The following is a 24,165-nucleotide window of genomic DNA, read 5'->3' as shown; positions in this document are numbered from 1 at the left end:
TGCCGCAGCCATGGAGCGGAGGGCGGAGGCGCCGCCGCCGCCGCCGCAGGGCCTCGACTTCACCGTGGAGAACGTGGAAAAGGTGAGCGCGGGGCTGGGGGCTGCGGATCGGGCGCGGCGCAGTGACGCTGTCACCGATGTCGGTCTCCCGCCGCGGTGTGGCCGCGGCGGGGCGGTGCGCGCCGTGCCCGCTGCCCGAGGGAGGGAGATGATGAGGCAGAAATGGGAGCGGGAGGCAGGGCTGTGCCGAGCATCCTTCGGGGCTGGAGCGCGGGTTGGTGGGGGAGAGCTCTCGGAGGGTGCGAGGCGCGGTGGTGCCATCCGAACCCCGCTCCGTGCGGCCCCGCTGCGGCTGCGCTGCTCCCAGAGAGACCGGGGCCGCTGAGACTGGGGATGCGGGAGGCTGCTGGGAACCCGAATCTGTCTGGGGACCGAGCAGGGCGCCCGGGGAGGAAAGGCTTCCCATGGGCGATGCTGGGAGTGATGGAGGCTGAGGGCGTAGTGGTGAAGGGCGCGCAGTGAGGAGCGCAGCCCCCCGCAGCTCCCCAGCTTTATGGGCGCCCAGCGTCTCGACCCTCTGCGGGTCCCCGGCCAGCGCGAGGCAATCCCGGAACCCTCGTTTTGCCTTCATGGGAACGGAGCTTCCTGCCAAAACGCTGCCCGCGGCACGGCGGTGGGAGCATCACAGGGGCTGGCCCCATCGCTGCTGGCCTGGGGATGTGTCACACCGGTGCCGGGTGCCTTCTGCCTTTGTGGCTGCAGGTGTCACAGCCCGCATCCCCCTGCTAGCAACACAGAGCTCAGCCCCAAGCATGAGCCCCTGTGTGCAAAACGCCACAATAGTGCTACATTCTGTGGCTTAATCCGTGTGCAGGCAGGGCTGCAGGATCGTTTTGCCTCCAACCTCCCTCTGCTTCAGCAGGCACTGACTGCGCCTTTGTCTGCACTGGCACGGGAGGGTGGGCAGTGCCGGGGGGCAGCGAGGCATGGGAGCGGGCAGATATGCCCTCTAGGATGCTCTGCTCCCATCCCCCTCCCTGAGCCCTCACAGCCTCAGCTTTGCCATCGCCTTGACATCTGCAGGAGATGCAGCTGTTGGTCGTGGGGATAGAGAGAGAAAAATGCAGGGTGGGAGCAGTAGGAACCCAGAGGCCGAGCGTCAAGGAGCCCTTCCTGTGTCATTTCAGGTGGGGAGTTCTTGTACAAATAGGGCAGAATTGGGCTCTTGCTGGGGGCTGGGCTGGTGGGAGGGTGGTGGGCAGAGCCGCGTTGTCAGAGTTGGTACTGACAAATAAATGATGTTCTGCCGGCCTGGGCTTCTCTGCCTCTCAGATTTTGTGCACAGCTCTATTAATAACACTGAATAGTGATTAAAGTCAGGGTTTGGCTCGGCACTGAGTCAGGCGCTGTGAGCACTGGGGTGGGAGCAGGGTGAGGGGTGGGTGAGCTCCCATGGCAGAAGTCAGAGCATCTCCAGGTCTCCATGGTGCGTGGCATCCTGCCATAGGCAGAAGGTGACATGGCCCCTGTGCCCAGGGATGGCTCTGGTGGCTGCCCCTGGGAGATGCTGAGGCTGATGGGGGCAGCAGTGCCTGTGAGGATGTTAGGGGCTGAAGGGGGAACGTTCCTGTAAAATTGAAGGAAGAAAGGAGTCATATTGTTGGCTGTGAAAGCAGATCTTTGCTGCAGACAGTAGGTTCCCCTCAGAACCAACCGTGATTAAACACTTTGCTCCTTCCTGTGCCATGATGTTGGGCAAACAGAGGCACACTGTGCTTTCCACCACTCTGCTGTGTTGTGCTTCACTATCACAGAGCTTCTGGTCATCAGTGACCTGCAGTGCAGGGGTGGCACAGGGACTGGGAGCCTCTCTAAGTGCTTATGAGCTGGTTCCTGGGGCAGTGAGAAGAGCTAAGAAGTGAAGAACAGGGTCCATCCTCGCAGCTCAACCTTGACTCTGCATTCTGAGTCTCTTTCCAAGCGCTGATCAGCCATTGCTCGTGCAACCTCAAGGCCCCACTACTGCTGGCGGTGGCAGCTGCCCTGGGGTTTTGCACAGAGCAGGGTGAGCTCAGGGCTGCCATGTTTGTATCTGGGCTGGGGACCACACAGCTCTCTGCAAGGAGATAACTGCCACTAAACAGCAGGAGGACAGCCCAGACTGCTTTGAGGCTGCAGCATCGCCTCTTCTGCCAGGCTGGGGGTAAAGAGCGACCAAAGCAGCAGCACGTTTATATTGGGAGGGAGGAACACACACGGCTTTATTTCCTATCTGTTATCCTCCATGCTTCAGCAGGCGGCTGCTTTCTGCTCAGGCTCCCCTGCCATTTTGGGGGGAGGATGGCGGCTGTGCGGGGGGAGGCGGGCTGATGTTCCCTGTGCTCGGCAGCGACAGAGTAATGGCTGTGCTGCTGCAGGCCTGGAGCGAGTGTATGGCTGGAAAGCAGGGCAAGAGGCTGCAGAGGGAAGCACCGCGGCTGGAGGAGGCTAAGAAATGATGATGCTGCCCTGGGTGCTGGACACCGAGCATGTGCATGGGCTGTTTTCATTGCTTGGTTACCTCTGCTGGCAGCAAATCAGCCTCTGGAGATGCAGTGTCTCTGCAGGGGAGCAGCAGGCGGCACACTCGGTTCATGGGATCCTGGCATCCTGCACATGGTGCTGATGGCACCTCTCTGCTGGGCACCAGCTCCTGGTGAGAGCCTGTTTTCATTTGGCACTCTGAACTTACAGGGCAACATGCTGTTTCTGTGCTCTGCTTGGGCCTACACTGGTGCTGGGCTTGGAGCAGCTGCTGCAGCTTCTCTTCCTTGCTGGTGCCACGGTGTGAGCTGACATCCATTGTCTGTGCTTGGCAGGAGCAGTGCTCAGGCTGCTCCCCACCGCGCCTCCCAGAGGGACCAAGCGGGAGCTGTGATGCTGTGGGCAAGCTTCTCCGGTGGCTGACACCACTCTGGGAGCTGGAGTCCGACAAGGCTCTGGCCACTGCTTTTTAGAGCAGGGAGGGCCCATAATAACAAGTCTGAATTATTTTCAGCCAGGCAGAGATGGTGTTGGAGAAAGCTCATTCTCTGGCCAAAGGGCAGAGCTGACAGCCTGACTGTTTACCAGGTCTCATGTTACAGGTTTAATTGCAGAAAAGGCAGGTCTGGTGTCAGCCAAGCTTCCAAATCAGAATGCACAAAGCCTTCCCATTAGCTGTCGCTGCCCAATTTCATGCCTTCTGCTTCTCTCTCCTGGCACTGAGTTCCCTTCGTCATCTTCAGTGCTTCCTTATGGGCTTGAGTGCTGGCTGGCACAGTGATGTCTGGAGTGCAAGTCAAGCAGCAGCTGGTGCCAAAAGCTGCTGCAGAAGGAGGTCTCTGCCTTTTTTTGCTGGGGATGAGCATGCTTCATGTTCAGATGCCTCCTGCAGAGCATGATTTTAGTCTTTACGCCCATCCTTGAGGATCCTCTGGGGGTTTCCTTGCACTATACAGAGCCCTACAGAGCATACAGGGGGGCATCCTAAGCCAGAGGCCACCCGGGTGAGCCACCATACTGCCTCCTGTCTGTGTAAGGGTGCTCGGGGACAAGAGGAGGAAGTGAGGAAGACAGCAGGGATGTTCTTCCAGAATATTCTTCTGCCCTCCAGCAGCTTGCAGCATGACACCCTTCACAGTCTGAATAATTAATATGTTGCATGCTTTGAAGCCTCGTACTGAATTGGAGGTCCATGAGGCATGGCTGCAAGTTGTACCTCCTAATGTAATGTCTCTGTGAGTCTCAAGTGAGGTTGCTGGGAAGCAAGCTAGCAAGCTTTGACAAAGCAAACAAGACAAAGACAATGTGAGGAGGAGATGGTTGGGACTGCAGCCCTGCTGCAGGATGATTCAGGCTGCAGTGGGGGAGCAGGATGCTGGCTTATGTGTAGATGGGGGCCAGGTTCCTGGCCCCAAAAGCAGCTGAACTTTTAGCATGTCTGCAGGTCCTGCTTGGTAATAAGGTGAGTTGTTTCTCTGATGGGGGGCACTGCTGCCAATGGCTGGCCTTGTCCTCCAGACTATTCATAACCTTCTGCTTTCTCATGAAGAGGTTGTCCTCATTTTCCCCCTCCTAGTCTTAAAAAGAGATGTTTCACAGTGTCCCAGGCAGTGCCTTTCTGCAGTGCTCCTGCCATTTTGTCATGCTCTGTGCTCTTGTGCTGGGAAGCAGCATGAGGTACAAGCGCTCGCTTAGGAAGCGTGTTCTTGTGCCCTAGGCTGTCAGCTTTGCATGCTTAAAAATAGGGCTTAAATCCTCTCCTGGGTACAAGAACCACACAAGAATTTGAGAGAGCTTTCAAAGGGGGAGGAGGAGGATATTTGAGATCTGGAGCCAGGATGGGGCTACCAGAAATCCTCTCCACCTGCTGAACTCATGCCCTGGCTTATATTAGGTGCATGGTATCCTGATGAGTGCCATCCCTGCTCCATGCTCCTGGGACGTGCAGTTGATGATTTGAATTGAGCAGTGCTGTGCTGAGCAGGAGAGCTCACTGCTAGAAGATGGAGTTCTGTGAGGTGTGGTTTCTGCTCCCTTCATGTGCTGGTCCTTGTGGTGGCACTGCTTGACTTCTGTCCCTTGGGTCCTGCTACTGGAGGAGCGAGGTGGGACTGTGCTGTGCTGTGGTGATGCTGCTGGGCAGAGACATCTCTTCCTGGTTTTTGTAGAGCTGTGTAGAGGAATGCTCTTCTGCTCCAAGCCATGCACCATTCTCCTTGCTCCTTTGTGCCCATCCTGCCCGCTCTGTAGGATGGTCCTCTGAGAATAAAGCCTCGTGGCTGATGCAGGGCTATGCATGTGAATCACTGAGCTCTGCAAAGCCATAACTAGATCTCTCACTGGTAAGTGCTGTTCTCTTCCATGCAGGGAAGCTGAGTGAGTAGCCTCAGACCATCCCAGGTGGCAGCAATAGGGTTTGATGCCAGCTCCCGGCTCAGCTGTGGCTGGGCGGGCTTGGGAGCACTTCAAAGGGACTTGGAGCAGAGATTAATCCCTGAGCTTATTGACTGTGGTTTTCCAAGCCTGCATAAAACCTGACAGACTGAAACTTCGGCAGTGGTGCTGCAGCTGCTTGTGTTGGCAGAGGCAAGGAGGGCTTGGCCACCATTGCTGTGTGGCTTCTGGGCTGGCCTAGCACAGGCACCCCCTGGCAGCCCCAGCAGGGTGAAAGAGAGGATGGAAGATGTCTCATGAAGAGAAATTTCCAGAGTGGGAAGGAAGGGAGGACATTCTGTGGGTCCTGCTGCTGTGGGTCTTATCTCCACCCAGCCTCGTGGTGGGCTGCTGGCTGCCCTGTCCTTGTGCTCCTCTGGGCCCAGGACAGGGCCGTGCTCCTTGGCTGTCCTGAGGTGCTCGCTCTCTCTTCCAGGCTCTCCACCAGCTGTACTACGACCCCAACATCGAGAACAAGAACTTGGCTCAAAAATGGCTGATGCAGGCGCAGGTGTCCCCGCAGGCCTGGCACTTCAGCTGGCTGCTCCTCAACATGGACAAGGTGCCCGAGATCCAGTACTTTGGCGCCAGCGCCCTGCACATCAAGATCTCCCGCTACTGGAACGACATCCCAGCCGACCAGTACGAGAGCCTCAAGTCCCAGCTCTTCACCCACATCACTCGCTTCGCCGGTGGCTCCAAGATCGTGCTGACCAGGCTGTGCGTGGCGCTGGCCTCGCTGGCGCTCAGCATGATGCCCGAAGCCTGGCCCTGTGCCGTGGCCGACATGGTGCGCATGTTCCAGGCCGAGGACTCCAACGTGGACGGGCGGGCACGCTGCCTGGCACTGCTGGAGCTGCTGACGGTGCTGCCTGAGGAGTTCCAGACCAGCCGGCTTCCCCAGTACCGCAAGGGCCAGGTGCGCAGCGTCCTGGCGCAGGAGTGTGGCTCCGTCTTCCCCTTGCTGGAGCAGCTGCTGCAGCAGCAGGACTCTCCGGGCTTCATCAAGCAGAAGGTGTTGAAGTGCTTCTCCAGCTGGGTCCAGCTGGAGATCCCTCTGATGGACTGCGAGAACCTGATCCAAGCAGCTTTCACCTCCCTGCAGGACCCGGAGCTCTTTGATACAGCGGTAGAGGCGGTTGTCAATGCCATTTCCCAGCCGGATGCCCAGAGGTAAGGGCAGCTCCTCCTACATGCTGCTCCCGGGCATCTACAGGGGAATGGGACAGGCAGGAGAAACCTCAGTCATTTCCTAGCTACTGTTGGCCCTGGAGATAATGATGGTTTGGAAGAGGGAGAGGTTATAAGCAACTGTATTCTGCTGGTCTCACATGGTTGGTGCTGCAAGGCTTTGCACCACAGCTGACTAGTGGGCATCTTTGTGTTTTGCATGTTATTTGCTCCTGCCCACCATGCTAGAGAGCTTTCCCAGGGGTATGGGCTGGGCTAGTATAGTGGTGCTGCTGCTCACAGGTTGCCTGGCATGCTGTGGGGACCAGAACATGTGATTTGAGCACTGCTTGTACCAGGTTTGAGCAGCAGCACCCGGGATCCCCAGCCCTCCTTCAAACAGTAAGGGCGCAGTCACAGCCCCTCTCCAGCAGGCATGCTTGTTTCTCTGGCTCCTTGTGCTGGGCTCTGTGGCCCTGATGTGGGGGCGGCTGCCCTGGCTGCAGCCAGAGATGCTTCTCTGTCTTGTGCTTCAAGTTCAACCAAGGAGCATATCTGATGCAGAGATAATAAAACCATACCTGGCTGTCTTCTCCCTACCTCTGACTCCAGCAGCTCAGTCCAGCTGTGTGCTCAGCCTTTGTTTGTGGCTGCCTAGAGGTGGTCCTTCAGCTCAGTGCAATGGGACTCTGAGCTTGTTGGCTTGGCTACATTGTCCAATTTGCTGTTGGCTCCTAGGACCGATGCCCATAGAAGAGAAAGTGCATCTCCTCCTGCTCCCTCGGCCACATCTCCTGGCTGCTTAGCAACCTTTTCCATCCCCGCCAAGAGGAGGGCTTAGCTGAAGCTATGCTGAGTGTTGCATCACGCAGACTCCAACCCTCTGCGGCGGTGCGGATGCTGCTGCAAATGCTGGCACTGATCCTTGCCTTGGCTGACTGCCTCTGGCATCCATGGAGGTGTGCTCTGCAGTGCTAGAGGTGCTGCTACTGGTCATGACCAGTGTCAGAGTGCAAAGAGGATTTTGATGCATTGCTCTGTGTCGGGCGCTCACCCCACCACTTCATCCTGTCCTCCCCCCAGGCAGCTCTGTCACTGATGGCAGAGCTCCCTCCTCTCTGAATATGGGGACAGTGGGGCCATTGTCACCAAGCTGCCCTGCCAGGCAGTGTGTGGCGCGGCTGGCCGCATCAGTGGGGGCATTGGCTGCGGGGGGGCTGGCTGGAGCAGGGCTCTGCTCCCTGCTGAGGTCCTGGGTGTCTTTTCAAGACAGAGCCAGGGGCAGGGACCCTGCATTTCTCCTGAGCTCACCCCAGTGCCAGCAGTCCCGCCTTCTGCCTTTGTTGCTCAGCTACAACATATCCAGCTCCTCCTGAAGCCCCCGAGGGAGGCTCCCGACCTTTCTCTCTCTTTTCTTGACAGTCTCAGAGGCTCACACTGCTTTTCAGCTGCTGTCTTCCTCCCCAGTCTTTTGCCTGCTCCCTGCCACACAGAGCTTTCTTGATGCTGTCCTGCTGCCTTGCCCCCTGCCACCCAACCTGTGCTTTGGGATTGTCCCTGGATTCCCCCTTCGTACTCCTGCAAAAGGAGGACAAGGTTTGTTTCCCTGCCTACGGGGTGTTTATTCCAAGGCTGGATGCTGTCCTTCTGTTGGGATGCACTGGGAGCTGGCAGCTGCAGGCCCTTGATGCACACTATTGCTTTCTGGAGCAGTAGGGCTCTTGAGTCATAGATGGGCAGGCACCAAGGTTTTGTTGCATCTCTTTGGCAGAAGAGACTTGGGCTGGATTTTCTGTCTCGTTTGAAGATTATCCTCAGGCTAAGCGGGTCAGAGAGCCGGGCTGCACATGCTGGAGCAGAGCTGCAGCACTGGGTGGTGGTGGAGAGTGGGGAGGGGGCTTAATGGAGGGGGTAAGTTGTGGAGCACCAGGCACCACCTGCAAGAAGCAGAGTGCTGCTCAGCATCTGGCACTGGACCCCTACAGAGGGGTTTCACTGTAAGAGTTTTCTGAGAGCCTCATTAGAAGCAGATGCATAATAGGTTGTGGATTTTCTGGGTGTTTTTTTTTTTGGTGAGGACTTGGCTTAGATTTGGGTCATGAGGAATCAGGTTGTTCCACATGAGCTGCCCATGTCTCCCCTCAGCTGGTCACAGGGGCTTTTCCCCATGCACCGTGCTGTGGTCTCTCTCTGATAAGGGTTGGGGAGGGTTGTGGGAAGAGCAGGAGTTGCTGGTCCCAGAGAGGAAGCACAGGTTTGGGAAATGACCAGGCAGACTCACATAAATATCAGTTCAGCTACTAAATACAAAGATAGCAAATCTTGCCCAGGAGAACTACACAGATGGCAGGAGGGGAAGGGGAATAGGTAAGGAGATGTCACTGTGTGACTGACATGTTCTCCATCCGCACCATAGCACTGTGTTCCTGCACTGCTGTGTACGTCATTCACAGTGCTCCAGAGACCTGGAATTGATTAATGCTTCAGCAGCCCTTCCCCAGGAGCTTTTTCCAGGAGGAGGGGGGCAGAGAAGGAGGAGGTGGCCCTCGCAGTACAGCCCAGTGCAGGAGCTCTGGTGGAGATGTTCTTGCATCTTCTGCTGGCCCAGAGCTGCTGCCACCAGCATGGCTTTGTCCCTCTGCCGGTGGCAGCTGATAGATCCATTTACTGCTAATGAGCGGCAGGAACAAGGACAGCCTGCTGCAGTGGGATGGACGGGCAGCTCTTAGTGCCATCAGCTGCGTGCTCCCCAGGGGAGGGCTGGCACTGCAAGTGCCTCCTGCTCCCTGCAGCCTCGCCCCTGTGCGGCAGGGAGCTGCAGCTCCAGATAACACGCCTCGCCGGGCAGGTAACTGACAGCCGGCTGATGAGCCTCCAGCACAGCCGCTCTCCGGGGGCCCTGGGCTGCGTTTCACCTTCCCTGCCTCCTTGCTCGTTGCCTTGGTTACAATCGCTTAGGAGGGGAGGCTGATGTGAGCGAGGCTGCCTGCAAAGGGAGATCAGGGGAGCCCTGTGGGATGCAGCCAGTAGAGGGGGCTGGGGCCATGCGGTGGGGCTGGCATGGATCCTGCAGCAGGAGGAGCCCCTGCTGGGGTCACACAGGTTCCCAATGGCAGCTCTGGATGTGAGCAAGGAGGTGACAAACCCAAAGAGCTGCCCAAGGAGCTGATTGCGGCAGTGACAAACCACTGCTGGCCCAGGTGTGCTGAGAGGAGTGTCGTGGAGCCTTGGTGTGACGGAGGATTTGCACGGGGCTAATGCAGAGTGATGGCAGAAGTGATGCGGAGTGATTACAAAGGCTCCAGGAGCTTCAGCTGCTGGTCTTCTCCCAGCCATGCCACCAGTTGGAAGAAGAGGTCCTGGAGCTGTAAAGCCTCACGGATGTGTCCTGCTCCACAATGCAGCTTTGTGGCTGGGAGCTCTCGGAGTTGTCAGGCGGGGTGGACACTGCTGGTACAGACAACACCTGGCACTGATCAGGCTGTGCTTGCAGGTATGTGAACACCCTCCTGAAGCTCATCCCCCCAGTGCTGGGGCTGCAGGAGCAGCTGCGCCAGGCAGTCCAGAGCGGGGACATGGAGACGTCGCACGGGATCTGCCGCATCGCTGTGGCCCTGGGGGAGAACCACTCCCGGTGAGTGCTGTCCCTCTGCCCGTGGTGTATCACCACACCTGCAGTGCTGGTGTGACCGTGCTCTCTGCTCCCCAGGGCACTGCTGGACCAGGTGGAGCACTGGCAGAGCTTCTTAGCCCTGGTCAACATGATCATGTTCTGCACGGGCATCCCTGGGCACTATCCTGTCAATGAAACCACCAGTTCCTTGACACTCACCTTCTGGTACACGCTACAGGTCAGTGACCAAAGGCTTAAGCCAAAAGCAGGAGGAAGCTCAGGAATATTGGCCTTGGGGCTCGCTTTGCCACCCCTGGTATCCCTTCCACACTTGACTTCTCCCCTCCCACCGTAGGATGACATCCTCTCCTTTGAGCCGGACAAGCAGGCTGTGTACCAGCAGGTGTACAGGCCTGTCTACTTCCAGCTGGTGGATGTGCTGCTGCACAAAGCCCAGTTCCCCTCCGATGAGGAGTACGGTTTCTGGTCGTCGGATGAGAAGGAGCAGTTTCGGATATACAGGTGCGGTTGCAGCCAAGGCCCTTCTTTACTTGGGTAGCAGGAGCAGGGCACAGACCTGCCTTTGGGTTGTAGCATGTCTGGGCTTGGGCAGCATTTGGTAGCCTCCATGTTCTCTACAGGGTGGACATCTCTGACACGTTGATGTACGTGTATGAGATGCTGGGTGCTGAGCTCCTAAGCAGCCTCTATGACAAACTGGGACGTCTCCTGACCAACACAGAGCAGCCATCCACGTGGCAGGTGAGCAAGTCGGGCACCAGGCTGCTGGCTGCCTGCCCCATGGGGAGCATCATCAGAGGGGGCTGTTCTTTCCACGGAGCGAGAAGGAATGTGAATAGAGATGAAAAATATGATCTCCTTGACATGCAGGCTCTCAAGAGCCTGTTGAAATGGTTCTTCATTTGCATCCCTGTCCTTAGAGCCAGAGGCAAGCTGGAGTTTGACCTTGGTCCTTTACCACTCTGTGTCTTGTGCTGCTGTGGCACAGCAGAAATACTGGATTCCTATCCTTTCTGCATTGCCACTCTGCCGGTCACCATGAGCCCTTGACCAGAGGAGAGGTTTGTGTGGGGTACCCAGGTTTGCTGTCAGTGCCTGCAGAGTGCAATGCTGAGATATGATGCAGAGCCTGGAGCAGAGTGCAGGGGAAGCACAGGGTCCTCTGTCCCACAGGCTAGTAGGCATGTGTCTGTTCATCTTGGCATCCCCATCAGCTAGCCATTGCTATCAGACTCTGGTGGCTAAAATACTGCCTTGTTATACCCTGGTGACACCCTGGTCTGGGATGGGCCATGTCCCCTGTCCTGAAGCCTGGTGTGCCTATTGGCTCTGCCCGTGCAACTGTCTCCCCTCTCTCAGCATCCTTGGTCTCTGCTGCTGGTTCCTGAGCAAGTGCCAGGGCAGGGGCTGGGGGATGGCTCTGGGGTCTAGCAAATGGTTCTGTCTCTCTCCCTCACCCCAGCACACAGAGGCCTTACTGTATGGTTTCCAGTCCATCGCCGAGACCATTGATGTGAACTACTCTGATGTGGTGCCAGGGCTGATCGGCCTCATCCCCCGTATCAGCATCAGCAACGTGCAGCTGGCCGACACGGTCATGTTCACAATCGGTGAGGCTCTTGCTCATGCGCAGGTTGGGGTGGGAAGAATCCATCCAGGGTTGCTTTTGCATAGCTCCCTGCCTCCCCTGCATGCCCATCCTTCTTTCCACAACAGTAGAAAGCAAACTGAGCAGCCCACTGTATGAGGACCGAGGGTCTGGCTGCTGCAACGTGGTCTGACCCTGTCTGTGTGCACAGGAGCCCTCTCAGAGTGGCTGGCTGATCACCCTGTCATGATTAACAACGTGCTGCCGCTGGTGCTCCAGGCTCTGGGCAACCCTGAGCTCTCCATCTCCAGTGTCTCCACCCTGAAGAAGATCTGTCGGGAGTGCAAGTATGACCTGCCGCCGTATGCCGCCAACATCGTGGCTGTGTCGCAGGTGAGAGCTGGGAGCTGACAGCTCTATGGCAGCCCTTTCCTCTGTTTGGATTAGAGGGAGTGAAGCAGCAGCTCAGGATATCTTGCTTGGTGTGGGGAACTGTTGTCTGTACTGTCCCTGGGACGGTAGGAACCCAGTGTCCTCCTATGAATGCACAGTTGTCCCGTGGGCTTTCTTGGCTTTGAGATCTGGGACAGATGGGGCTCAGAGTCCCATGACATTTAGGAAGCATTAGGAGGTGAACTGGGCTTGAGGGAGGTGCTGGATCTGCATGGGAGCAGGGAGGTCTTGAGCCTGAGGAACACTATTTCCTTCCCCTGTGGGCAAACAGCGAGGAGCCTACAGCTCAAGATGGTAGGTACTGGGCAAATACAAGGGGAGAGGGCTGCGGAAAGGGTTTTATTTCACACCTTCTTCAGGAAAACTTCTTTTGCCACTGCTGGAGACTGAGCCCTGGGCTAGAAGACCCGCTGGCCTGATCTAACAGACCATTTCCTGCATCTGTTGCAGCCTGGCTGTTGAAGTCAGTGAAGGGTTAATTCTGGTGGGTCTCCTGCTCCTTTCTGCTGAGAGAACCAAGCCCTACTCAAGTCATCCTGCTGCAAAGCCTGCCTGATCTCAGGGTTTCCCTCCCAGGCAGCTGAGCAAGGTGCATGGGGAAGAGATTACTGCAGGATGAGAATTTTGCTCCCTGCCTGTGCATAGCTGTATGCTGCTTGTCCTCAAATTGCTGCTAGTTGTCTTCTGTTTCAGTCCTGTCCCTGGAAGGGAGAAGGCTTTCTGCAGCACTCATTTTCCTTTTTCTTTCTCCTTTTCCCTTTTGTAGGAGGTGTTGATGAAGCAGATTCACAAGGTAAGAGGCACTTTCTCATACTCTTGGATGTTCTGCTCAACTCCATGCCCTTTAGTTGTGCTCACTGAGAATATGTGAGGGTTGCCACCATTTGTTAGGCTGTCCTGGAGGAAAGCTCAGCAATGCAGCCAGCTTGGCATGGCCAGGAATACCTGCTGGCAGCCACCCACTGCTCGGCTAATCTTAGGGCTTTCTCTGCATGTGGGCTGTAGGGGTATATCCTCAAAGAGGGAAGCTCCCACAGAGGTGTAACTCTAGCAGTTCCTTCCAGGGATGCAGGGATACAGCTGCAGGCATGTCTTGGAGAGAAAAAGAAGGAGTGAGAGCATGGGGACATGGCCCCTGCAAACAGGAGAGGGGGGATGCTTGACTTCACAGAGGCTGAGACAGCTCTGTGCAAAGAGTGGGTGGTGCTGGCAGGGATGTCTCAGAGCAGTGCCAGCAGCAGGGTAGTGACGTGCTGCTTGTGTCTCTTTCTGACCCAGACAAGCCAGTGCATGTGGCTGATGCAGGCTCTTGGCTTCCTGCTCTCTGCGCTGCAAGTGGAGGAGATCCTGAAGAACCTGCACTCCCTCATCACTCCCTACATCCAGCAGCTGGAGAAGCTGGCTGATGAAACAGTGAGTGCCCTTGTGCTGCTGCCTTCCTCCTGCAGGGCTGCTTCTGTTGGCTATGTCCCTGGGGTGGTGTGTCAAAGCAGCACTCCTGAACATGGGTAGTCTTTCCCCTCACCCCGACACGGGCAGGCTCTGGGCAACCCTGAGCTCTCCATCTCCAGTGTCTCCACCCTGAAGAAGATCTGTCGGGAGTGCAAGTATGACCTGCAAGTATGACCGGGCAGAGAAGTGACAAGCAGTATCCCACTAACCAGACTGAGTTGTGGGCTTTTTCCCCCTTACAGCTACTTGTCACCAAGAGCTCCTTGGCTCTTGCGAGCTGTGTGTTGTCTGGATCAGCAGCTGCCACCCTAGGGTGGGGCCCACACTTTGTTCCTATGTTGTCCTCTTTTGTGTAATGTCCTACATGCCACCCCAGTGATGGCTGTCTTGACTTGCTCTCTGTTGGAGTGAGCGATGGCATTCGTGAGCATCCTCCAGCATTTCTCTACTAGGAAGTATGGGTGGAAGGACTCTTGGTTCATCCAGGAGGTAGAGAGGAAAGACAAGGACTCATTGCAGAGAGCTTCTCTCAAGCACTTTGCTTCTGCAGACGCTGCTCCTCAGGATCACAGGGGCATGACTAGTGCTGAGCAATGCAGTCTGTGTCACACTCTGCCTGTATTTTCTCTGGCAGCCCAATCCCTCCAACAAGCTGGCCATCATCCACATTCTGGGGCTGCTCTCCAACTTGTTCACCACCCTGGATATCAGCCATCATGACGACGACCACGAAAGCACTGAGGTCAAGAAGCTGCCAGTGCAGCAAGGACCCAACCCAGTGAGTACAGCAGTAGTTCAAGGCTCTTTGCCAAGTCATATGCCCCACTGTTCGTGGCTGGTGGCAGGAGAGTCAGTAAGGGGAGAGAATGGAGAATACATGAAGATGGTAGTTGGTGCATCCAGGCCGTGTATAGATAGCACTGGACCTCCTGTCCCCAGTGCTCTGAGACCAATTCTTTTCATTCTTCTCATTCTTCCCAGGTGGTGGTTGTTCTGCAGCAGGTCTTTCAGCTCATACAGAAGGTCCTGAGCAAGTGGCTGAATGATGCCCAGGTGGTGGAGGTAATTGGGATCCTCATGTTACTGCTCTGCCTGTGCCTTCCCTTGTCTGAACAGAGGATGGCAATGGATGGAAACAGAGTGATGAGACCCCTTTGTAATAGAGGTCACTTTCTGGGTTATTCAGGCCAGTGCTGCTTGTTGCCACCAGCATCATCTGGCTATTGTCCATCTTTTTCCCCAGTGAGTCCTACTCTTGTCCAGTTATAGAGGCTGTGCCATCAGCAGAGGAATGAAAGCTGGGGCTACCAAATGCTTGTGTTCCCTAACGGAGGAGCTCTGCTCTGACCTGGGACCTGTGTCATCTCTGCTGTCATTTCTCTATCTCACTCAGCCCAGTAAAGTCCAGATAAGCAACTCATTCCTGGCACTGGGGGAAGGCCTTATCCCAATATCTGAGAGCAGCAGTGGAGCATCCAGTGCAATCTGCTCTAGGTGTCCCTGGTTGGGCAGAGATGTTGAACCAGATGACCTCCAGAATTCTTTTCCAACCTCAAGCATTTCTTTGATTCTGTCATCATGTGCTGCAGAGCAGGGTGTCATTACCAGAGCAGATACGAGCCCTCTTCTTGACTGTTCTCTGTGCCTGTTGCTCTGCCAAGCCCTGCCTCATAGGTAGAGGTCTTCCGTCACTGTTGCTCATGCTGTCTCTCTTCTCCCACCTCAGTCTGTCTGTGCCATCTTTGAGAAGTCTGTGAAGACCCTCCTGGATGACTTTGCTCCCATGGTGCCCCAGCTGTGTGAGATGCTGGGGCAGATGTACAGCACTATTCCCCAGGCCTCTGCCATCGACCTGACACGACAGGTAAGGACCACGTGGGCATGCCAGGGCTGAGGGTCATGGGGAAGCTGGAAGGGTACAGGGCAGCTTCAGTCCTTCTCCATTGTCTCTTGCAGCTGGTTCACATCTTTGCTCACGAGCCTGCCCACTTCCCCCCCCATCAAGGCCCTCTTCTTGCTTGTTACCTCAGTCACGCTGACCCTCTTCCAGCAAGGTATGTGTGATTAACTCCTTGTTGTGCTGGGGCTGTTGTCAGGCTGTTGCATGCATGGATTCTGGAGGCGTCTTTCCAGGAATGGCTGTTCTCACTCCTAGCTAAGCTATTGGGGCCATCTCTTTGTCTCGGATTCATCCCAGCCCTTGGAAGGTGGGTTCCTTCCTTGCAGGGCAGTGGAAATGGGGATCCCCAATGCGGGGCTGGCAATGCAGGTGGCAGCCCCACTGCTGCACCAGGGTTGGGTGCTGTGTTCCAGGCTAGAGCAGGAGCCCAGGCCCGCTTGGCTGCATGTTTACCAGAAGGTCCTGGGGTTTGTCCATGGACCAGTGGTGCTTATAGTGGCCAGGAGTCAAGGCCTTGCATAGGCAGCAAGCCATGTGGATGAACGTCTGCAAAACTTTTTCAGACCCTGCTGTGTCCAGTATTTTCACTCAGAGCAGGGCCTCGTGTCTGGCTCGCTGCCTGCATTACTTCCTTGCTATGAAAGGTTAATGGGGTTAGGACAGGCCCCTCCACACCACAGCTCCAACCAGCCTCCTGGTGACTCACCCTGTGACAGGGATGAGTGCCCTTTGGAACTGCTGGCTTAGGTCCTTCAACATCCCAGTTACGTGAGCTTCTCACGTTATCAGTAGGTAACACGATGCCTCCCCCAGCCCAGGGCTCAGAGCCCTCTAGAGAGTGGGGGATGCTGGAGGCCCTCACTTCCTTGGCACACCATGCTCTGAGCACATCCTGTCATACTCCGGTGTCACTTGAATGGGTGACGAGTGAGCCAGGCTTACCCCAAGTTCAAGTCCCTGCTTCTGCCAGTGGCATGGGTGTGTGTTCGTGCAGGTCCTCCTGCCTTGCATTTGAGCAGCAACAAGAACACTGGCAGGAGGAAAGGTTGAGGAGGGCAGCCTGCTGTGTGCCCCAGGCTGCGCTCCCACCCCTGGGCTCCTCTCCATACGGCAGGAGAGGGTGAGAGGCATGAGCCTGCAGGGGCTGAGACGTGTCCATGCAGGGAGTCAGATGGCAAGGTAGGGCGAGTGGTGCTGGCATGGACACCTCTGGGCACCGGTTGGTCTCTGGATGTGAGTCTCGAGGAGCATTGGGTAACGGGGTGGGAGAGTGGCTGTGCCAGGGGTTCCCGTGCAGCTGGCGCTGATGTCGAGCATGTGCACGCCTGAGCCCGGCTGGGCCTGCCGAGCATTTGCTGAGGTGTTGTCGTTCACTTGCAGTTACCTTCCAGGACCAAACGGTGCTCTGAAGACACCCGCTCAGTTCCCACAATGCAAAAGCTCTAATTCTCCTTGTGGAGATGGTGCCCAGCTAGCCCCTGCTCCTCCTCTTCCTCCCCAAGGACACGAAGATCTCCTCCTTGGCTCTGCAGCACCCAGGTGCTAGCTGGAGACCCTGGGGCTTCAGACCCTTTCCTTTGCGGTTTCTTTCTGTTCTTGGGTTCTCCAAGTTTCATGATTTTTTTGTATGTTTTGTTTCTTTAACTTGCTTCAAGCTGCTCATGTTGCCCATCCCCTCTCCTACACACCCCTTCTCCCTTACACTCCTGTTTTCACTTGTAAATTCTTTCTGTATCACATAACTATATGATGTTGAGTTGCTGTTTGTATGATTTTTCTCTTAAGTTACATCTTTATTATATTTTAGGGCCCAGGGATCATCCTGATATTGTTGATTCATTTATGCAACTCCTGGCACAGGTGTGTTTTAGTTTCTTATTCATTCACTTTCTGTTCTCTCTCTTTCTCTTTTTAATTCAATTTAAACCTATTTTTAACTTTCTGTTGACAACGTTTTTTTTTTCCTTTTAGTTGAATATCGAGTTTCTCCATCTGTTTCCGTGGAAGTTGAAAACAAAACATTCTCCTTTAGTTCTGGGTTCGCACCATCCCCAGGGCAGTGCCCTCCTTCAGCCCCCAGCTGCCACCCCCTTGCCTGGCCTGGGGGCACAGCAGAAGCCAGCTCCAGGGGCTTTGGGCTGCTGCCACGGTCATGCTCAGGGGGGGCAGAAAATTAGAGCATAAAGGGGTTGTGATCCTACTGATCTGCCTGCCCTGCGATGCATCCTGCAGAGCTGGGACAGGCGGACCTGGCTGGCTGTTCCTGCAGCCTTACTGAGCTTGGCACTGTGCTGCGTGGCCACCAGGTCCTGCTCTGGACCATCTTTTCTGCCGGGGCGGGCAACCTGCTTGTGGTGGCACCAGGAGCCCGGGTGCCACCATGCCCTGGCAGCGTTTCGGGGTGGTGGCTGCAGCTCCTGTGCCTCCAGTTTGATGGCATGCAGTCATGGTTTGTGTCGGGAGGAGTCGCTTGCCAGACCCCTTTGGTGCAAGGGTGATGGCAAGGGGACAGCGTCTGTGGGGCCTTGGCTGTGCAGCTGTGCTGGGGCTCTCCGTGGGGCTACAGCGTGGAGCTCCTGGTGCGAAGTCCTGTTTGCTTGGCAAAGCAGCAGTGGCACTTCTGATGCTGCTGGCTGTGGGTAGTCAGGGTCTGCATTGTGCTGCGTGTGTGTATATACACCTGTTTGGGGTATTAGGAGCCTTGTGTGTTCCAGAGCCTGGCGTCCTTGAAGTCATGTCCCCTATAGGAGCTGCTGGTAGTGAAGTGGGAGCTGGCAAAGTCACTTTCTGCTTCATTCCTATAGTGTCCACATTTGACTGTGTGAAGCATGTTAAGTTCATGGGAGATAAACTCCTTGAGGGTATGCAGTGTCTGACCACTGTCCAAGACAGGCTGCTGGGCTGGGTCCAGATTGTTTTGAGAGTGAGGCTGTTGCTCTGACTCCTCTGATGGCTGCTTGGCCATGTGCCCATCCTGTAGAATGGAGCAGGCCTGGGGCTGGTGAGGGGACAGCTCATCACCAACCCGCTGTGTCCATACATCACACTTTGAACTGCAGATCCTGTTTGTGAATCTCATCTCACAAACCATATTGTAGCATTTTCTTCCCCACTTTTCCTGTTAATAGACATAAAATAATTGAGATCATAGGAAGCATTTGCATATTTTTCTGGTGCCAGTCTTGAGACTTTTAACAAGTTTTTGAACATTATTTGAGGATCGGTGAATGGGATTTGAAGCTCGGTGAATGGGATGTGAGGTTTCTGAAGATGTCTTTCCCCTGCTGCTCAGACAGGTGAGGCCTCAGCTCCAGCACAACGCTTCTGTAGATCCAGACTAGAGAGCACAGGGAATGGTATCCAGAAAGATCAGCAGAAGGTGAGAAGGAAAACTGGAGGAGATGCATGAGTCTTCAGATGTGTAAAACATAAGGCCACAGGCATGGATAAACAGCACTTTGTTTATTTTGAATGCAAGAAACAGTAATGGAAGGAGGTCATGGAAAAGGATTTGGGTTAGACGGCAGGAGGTGTAGCTAACAGCAAGGGGAAGCACTGACAGGTCGCCTGGGGAGCTGCTGTAGGAGGGCTTACAGGATTCTCAGTAAGCCCGTTGCTCCTGGAGGGCACCAAGAGGTGATCCTGCCTTGGGGAGTGAGGGACTAGTCACCCCTCCAAGGTTGTTTGCTGTGTCCTTGGGAGGTACTGAGTTTTTCTTTAGCTTGGGATCCTTCTCCTTCTGGTGACAATCATGCTGCCAGTCCACCATCTCCAACAGCAGCCCAAGACCCCATGTTTCCTTGGGCTTTTTACTCCAGCAACCTCACAGAGACCAAAAACTCCCTATGCCCTTCCTCTCCACTCACATGTGGGACTCCTTCTAAGGTTTCCTTCCCTCCCTGAGTCTGTGGCTCTCCCAGGGCTGAGCACCCAGCAGGGTACTGTGAAACACAAGAATGATAAGCAAGAAATGAAATCCTGACTCTCAGGACTTCAGGGGATGCCTGATAGCAGAGGTGCATCCAGTCTCACCAACACATTCTGCTTTCATAAAGCTGTTTCTAGAGTCTGTCCTCCCTAGGTCTTGCATCACTCTGTGTCTTTTTTGTGAATTTATGAGGTGGATACTGGAGTTCCAGCCAGTTATTTCCATCTTGCCAGCCTTGCGAAGAAAAGGGACGTGTCCCTCTGTCTCCTGCTTGCTCGTACTTCTGATACCTGCACATCAGTCTTCAGTCATGAGTGTGCAGGGAGCTGTCAGTGTGTGACTTAAGATCTCAGCTGACTTTCTGGCATATTTATCTGGGCTCAACTGCAACCTGAGTCTGCCCAGTTTGTGCAGCTGATGACTTTGCCAATGTGTTAATTTGTGATCTGCTCCTGATGATGTCTGGCAGATCACAAGACCATGCTGGTTTAAATCAAGTGTCGTATGGATACTGGAGTCCCTGGAGTTATTCTTAGTACTCATAACCAAGTATAAATTAACCAGCCTTCCATAAGCCTTTGCTAAGCTGTGCTGGCACCCTTTGGGGTGGCCAGGCTGAGTGCAGGACGAAGCGAGGAGCATCAGTGATGTGTTTGTGAGTTCTTGCCTGGCTTCCAACCAGGAGGTACCACTTGTGCATGCTTGTGGTCATCCTGAGACAGGATTTGGTGGAGTGCACACCACAGCCTGGCTCTTCCTAGGCTGCATGATCTCCAAACCATGATAGCTTATGTTGGCTCTTGGCTCAGGACAGTTTTCATGTCCAGCAGGAGCTGCTGGCTGGAGGCAGTGCCACAGGCTGTGGGAACAGCACTCTCCAGTTCACCTCCCCAGTGGCTGCCAGTGCTTCCACCCAAAGGCATGCAGTTCACCACCATTGTGGACCTCTGTAGCACCCTGGCAGTGTCTCCAGGGGCAGAATGTGCCTCGCTGGGCAGAAGATGTGGGACTTTCTTTGCCTGCCCATGCACTGTCCTCCAGCTCCTCCTTGCCTGTGCACGGTTATTACCTCCTGAGGCAGTGTTCCTTCCTAAGCTGGAGGTTCTACTCTATCAGGTGTGTACTTAGGGAAGATATGTTGGTCCTGGACGTGAGGAGAGTGCTCTGGAGCACTGCAGGAACCAGCTGTGCAGCACATACTATCCCTTGGCTGTGGGAGGAGCAGAGCTTGGTGGCCTCCCATGTCCCCAGATACAGAAGAGCTGCTCTTCAGACCTCTCTGCAGGGTGTCCCAGCTCCACAGAGGAGAACCACGCTGTCCAGCCTGCAAGACCTACCTCCACAGCACCCACTGCAGAGGACAGGGGGGATGTTTCCAGTGTGAAACATCTGCAGACCTGTCCTCATCCCAGAGCCGCACTGGCAAGAGACATGGAGGACAGACGAGCTGTGAGAAGCCCCATGAAGAAGTGAGATTCTGCTGAGAAGAAGTAGCTGTGCCTACCCAGTGTGGCTTCCTCGTGGAGCAACTCCACAGGTTTCCATCTCTGTCTGCATTAGATGTGTATACATGCCTGGATTGAGCTCGCATGCTGTGCTCCCTTGGTGGAGATGTCCTGCAGGAAGGAGTCCTCTTGTATCAGAGCACATTCACTCATGGTACTCACCAAGCCAGGAGCAGGTGCTGCAGAGGGCCCACAGGCGTGCCTGGACACCTCTGGCTACTGCAGGCCAGGTTGGCTAGGAGAAACACCATGCAGGTAGGTGGATTTGGTAACCTGAGCATGTTGGAAGACTTGTGCCAGCTGAACAGCTTTGCAGAATGGAGGAGTTGATGACTGCGTGGTGGCACCAGAGCCAGGCACCCTTGGCAGTATGCTGCTGGGGACAGCCAGGTGGCTTTAATGGACTGAAATGACAACATATCTTGTGTGTGTTTGTCCAGTATGGGGCTGAGCAGACTGCAGCAGAGCAGGGAGTGGGTGCGCAGCCAGCTAGCAGGCTGTCCTTGCAGTGAGCATGTGGGACAGGCTGTATATACACACACAGGCATAATGCAGCCCCTCGTCTCTCCAGCGAAGGCCACTGCTTGCATCTAGCAGGCAAGCAGTTCCCAGTGGCTGCACCACCTCTGTTGGGTATACAATGACTTTTGCGCCCAATCTGTCTCATCTCTTGCAGCGTGTGATGCAGAGTCAGAAAGGAGAAGGGGTAACCCTGAAACTTGCCAAGCTTCCTGCTGTCCAGTTATGTTCCCTGCAAGGGGTCAGTGGCCAAGGGTTTTCCCTAGAGGAGAAGGGGGACATAAGTCTGTTTGGCTCCAGGAGGGCTGGGTGGCTGTGGGCAGATGGCACTGAGCACTGCTGGCTGATGGCTGTCCATGCTTTTACACTGTGGAACAAGTTTGGAGGGCAGCATGCAGCTCAGCCCATGGAACAGAGACTCCACTCCTGGCTCTCAGACTCTTGGGAAGAGCTGTGGCTGCTGTTCCCACTGTTGCAGTGACAGTGGGACAGGATGCATGATTGTCGTCCCCTGTGCCAGCCAACAGCGAGCAGAAACCCACCCATGGAGCAGCAGGAACAGGCTGAAATGTTTTTGTCCTGTACTGCCCTGTTCTGGCATAGCAGGGACCAAGCCCAGCAGTGGTCCCATTGTGCCAGAGCTCAGGTTGTTCCCAGCAGTGGTGGAGTAGCTAAGCCACAGCAACTGGAGGGCTCACCAAGTGGCAGAATAAACCCAAAGTTTTTGGTCTCACACCGGCTGCTCGTGAATTGCCAAGCAGTTTCAGCATCTCGTTCCCTCTACTGCCCTGCAGCAAGAGCAGAGCAAGTTGTTGGCCTTGGCTGGAGTCAAACAAAATGTGTGTCATTGAAATTGATGGCTGTGACCTCATGAACACTGGCAGTGAGAGGACCAAGCCAGCAGGGGCTGTTATATGCTGGGACACCTGTGTCCCAGGAGCACTGCCTCTGCCTGTTCTGGGACAAGATGCCTCTGTCTGTGTCTGAAGCATTTGTGCATATACCACCTTAGTATCTATCCTCATGTCTTGGGGTCAGAGCTCCCCAAATGCAAATGGCCTTTGGATGTATGATTGGTGTTTTCTTGGGGAGAAAAGCGACCGTTTTCCTTCTGTACTGTGTGAATCTGCTGTTACCATGCATGTGCCCAGGTAAGTGTGCATCCAGGCAGAGGCTGTCTGGGGCGCCTGGATCCTTGGAGCCTTCCTGGCTGCTGCTGCAGAGCTGTGTTTATTCTGTCTGTCTGTGTGCCTTGCAGGCTCTGAAAAGGAAGCCAGACCTCTTCCTGTGCAGCAACCTGGACGTCAAGGCAGTATTTCAGTGTGGTGAGTACTGTGGGCACATGGTTCACACAGGCACCTGCTCACCATCCCTGTGCAGAGTCCAGCCTGCTGCTCCTGCAGCTCTGTGAACACAGCAGCCAGGGACTGGGGACTGGTGCTGGTTTGGGATGGTGTCTGAGAGCTCTGGCCACTCACCTGAGTGCTTTGTGTCTGCAGGTGTCCTTTCCCTCAAGTTCCCTGAAGCCCCAACAGTGAAAGCATCCTGTGGCTTCTTTGTGAGTATCTTGGCTTCCTCAGATGCATTGGGACTGCATATCATAGGGATACACAGAGTGGCTACAGCCCACCAAGCAGAGCAGGAGCAGGGCTGCGAGTTGCACAGGGCAGCAGCTGCGCAGTGCTTTGGCACTGACTGGGCTGGATGCTGTGTTGCAGACAGAGCTGCTGCCACGCTGCGGGGAGATCGCCCCTGTGGGACAGGTGGTACATGAGAATGGCAAAGTGCTGCTGCAGGCGGTACTGGAGGTGAGTGGTGCTGGCATGGGTGGGTGCACTGGGCGTGATGCTGGGGCAGCAAGCACTGAGCTCAGCTCAGTCCCCTGGTGCACGGTTTAACAGGATCTGTGTGCTCTGTACAGGGTGTCGGTGGCCAGGCCTCCCGCAGCCTCATGGATCACTTTGCAGAAATCCTCTTTGCCTTGAACAAGCATTGCTTCAGCTACCTAAGCATCTGGATCAAGGAGGCCATGCAGCAGGATGGTTTTCCCTCAGCCCGTGTCAGCCCTGAGCAGAAAGAGAACTTCAGCCAGCAGATCCTTAGGTTGGTGTCCGCAGTGCTGTCTGCAGCAGCTGCAGTATCTTGCACTGCTGTCCCTCCCACCTGCCTCACATCTGTCCCCTCCCTCTGTGTTAGCAGAGAGCGTGTGAACAAGCGGCGAGTGAAGGAAATGGTGAAGGAGTTCACGCTGTTGTGCCGAGGGCTGCATGGCACAGAGTACACAGCAGACTATTGAGCACCCAACCAGGAATGCGGATGGTTTGCCTGGACCAGCTCTTCCCCACCAGGAAGCCCCCGTCTTCCCTGCCCTGCTGCTGCAGTACAGCTCATAGAATAACCTTCCACCTAGACTTAACCTACTCGGGACGCTCCCCAGCTAGACTTGGTGGCCGCATCTCGGTGTCAGCATCTTTGTTCCCCCAGCATGCTCCCCCCTCACAGGGGATGGGAATGCCGGCTGCAGGAGGTGGGGAGGGGGAGCCCAGAACAGGACTGCCCCAGCACAGACTGCCCTTTGCTGCACTGCAGCCAGGCTGCCCACTCCTCCCCGGCACGGCCCTGCGGAGGGGAGGCTGCACAGCAGGGACTGGCTGGGCAGGTGGGCTCGCCCCCTGCTCATTTGTATGTGTGAGGTTGGGAGGGGGGAGGCCCCACACCTAATTATATTAAGGATATTTCTATGCTGTGGCTGTCATCACTGTTGTTACCTGCACTTGGGGAACAGTCAAACTGAGGTGTGGGGTGGTTACATTAAGGTTGATATGCCTCACAGGCTCCTGTTCCCTTCTGGCTGGAGCAGGGATGGCAAAACTGGGAGTCTCTACTGTGTGCCATGCTCTGCTGTCTAGCATGGAGCAGCTCTGGGTTATGCTCCTGCAGGGGGAACTGCACTCCCTTCACACATTGAGGGGCCTTCTGGCAGCACAGAGGATGTGCGTGCCCTTTTTGCCTCTGCTCATTTTAGTTTCCTTTTCTCTTAGACTGGCTAGCATGCAAGGC

General features: G+C 55.5%; 1 protein-coding gene across 1 annotated transcript; it reads left to right on the top strand.

Moving 5' to 3' along the window:
* IPO13 (importin 13) lies at window positions 1-23,849 on the top strand. The gene is given in 21 exon segments (XM_042838627.1): window positions 1-82; window positions 5,393-6,129; window positions 9,620-9,760; window positions 9,836-9,977; window positions 10,095-10,261; window positions 10,381-10,501; window positions 11,223-11,370; window positions 11,560-11,741; window positions 12,568-12,594; window positions 13,080-13,214; window positions 13,888-14,031; window positions 14,235-14,315; window positions 14,980-15,117; window positions 15,210-15,245; window positions 15,247-15,307; window positions 16,961-17,013; window positions 22,364-22,430; window positions 22,605-22,663; window positions 22,824-22,913; window positions 23,027-23,208; window positions 23,305-23,849. Coding segments are annotated over 21 exon segments (2,880 nt in total). The 5' UTR covers window positions 1-10; the 3' UTR covers window positions 23,402-23,849.
* Window positions 23,850-24,165: the final 316 nt, after the last annotated feature.

Source organism: Centrocercus urophasianus, unplaced genomic scaffold (assembly GCF_019232065.1).
Source record: "Centrocercus urophasianus isolate 14NV4802_14NV808 unplaced genomic scaffold, USGS_Curo_1.0 seq_869, whole genome shotgun sequence".
Taxonomy (NCBI): Eukaryota; Metazoa; Chordata; class Aves; order Galliformes; family Phasianidae; genus Centrocercus; species Centrocercus urophasianus.
The sequence above is the reverse complement of the archived record's forward strand: the minus strand, read 5'-3'. Positions and strand labels throughout refer to the sequence as shown.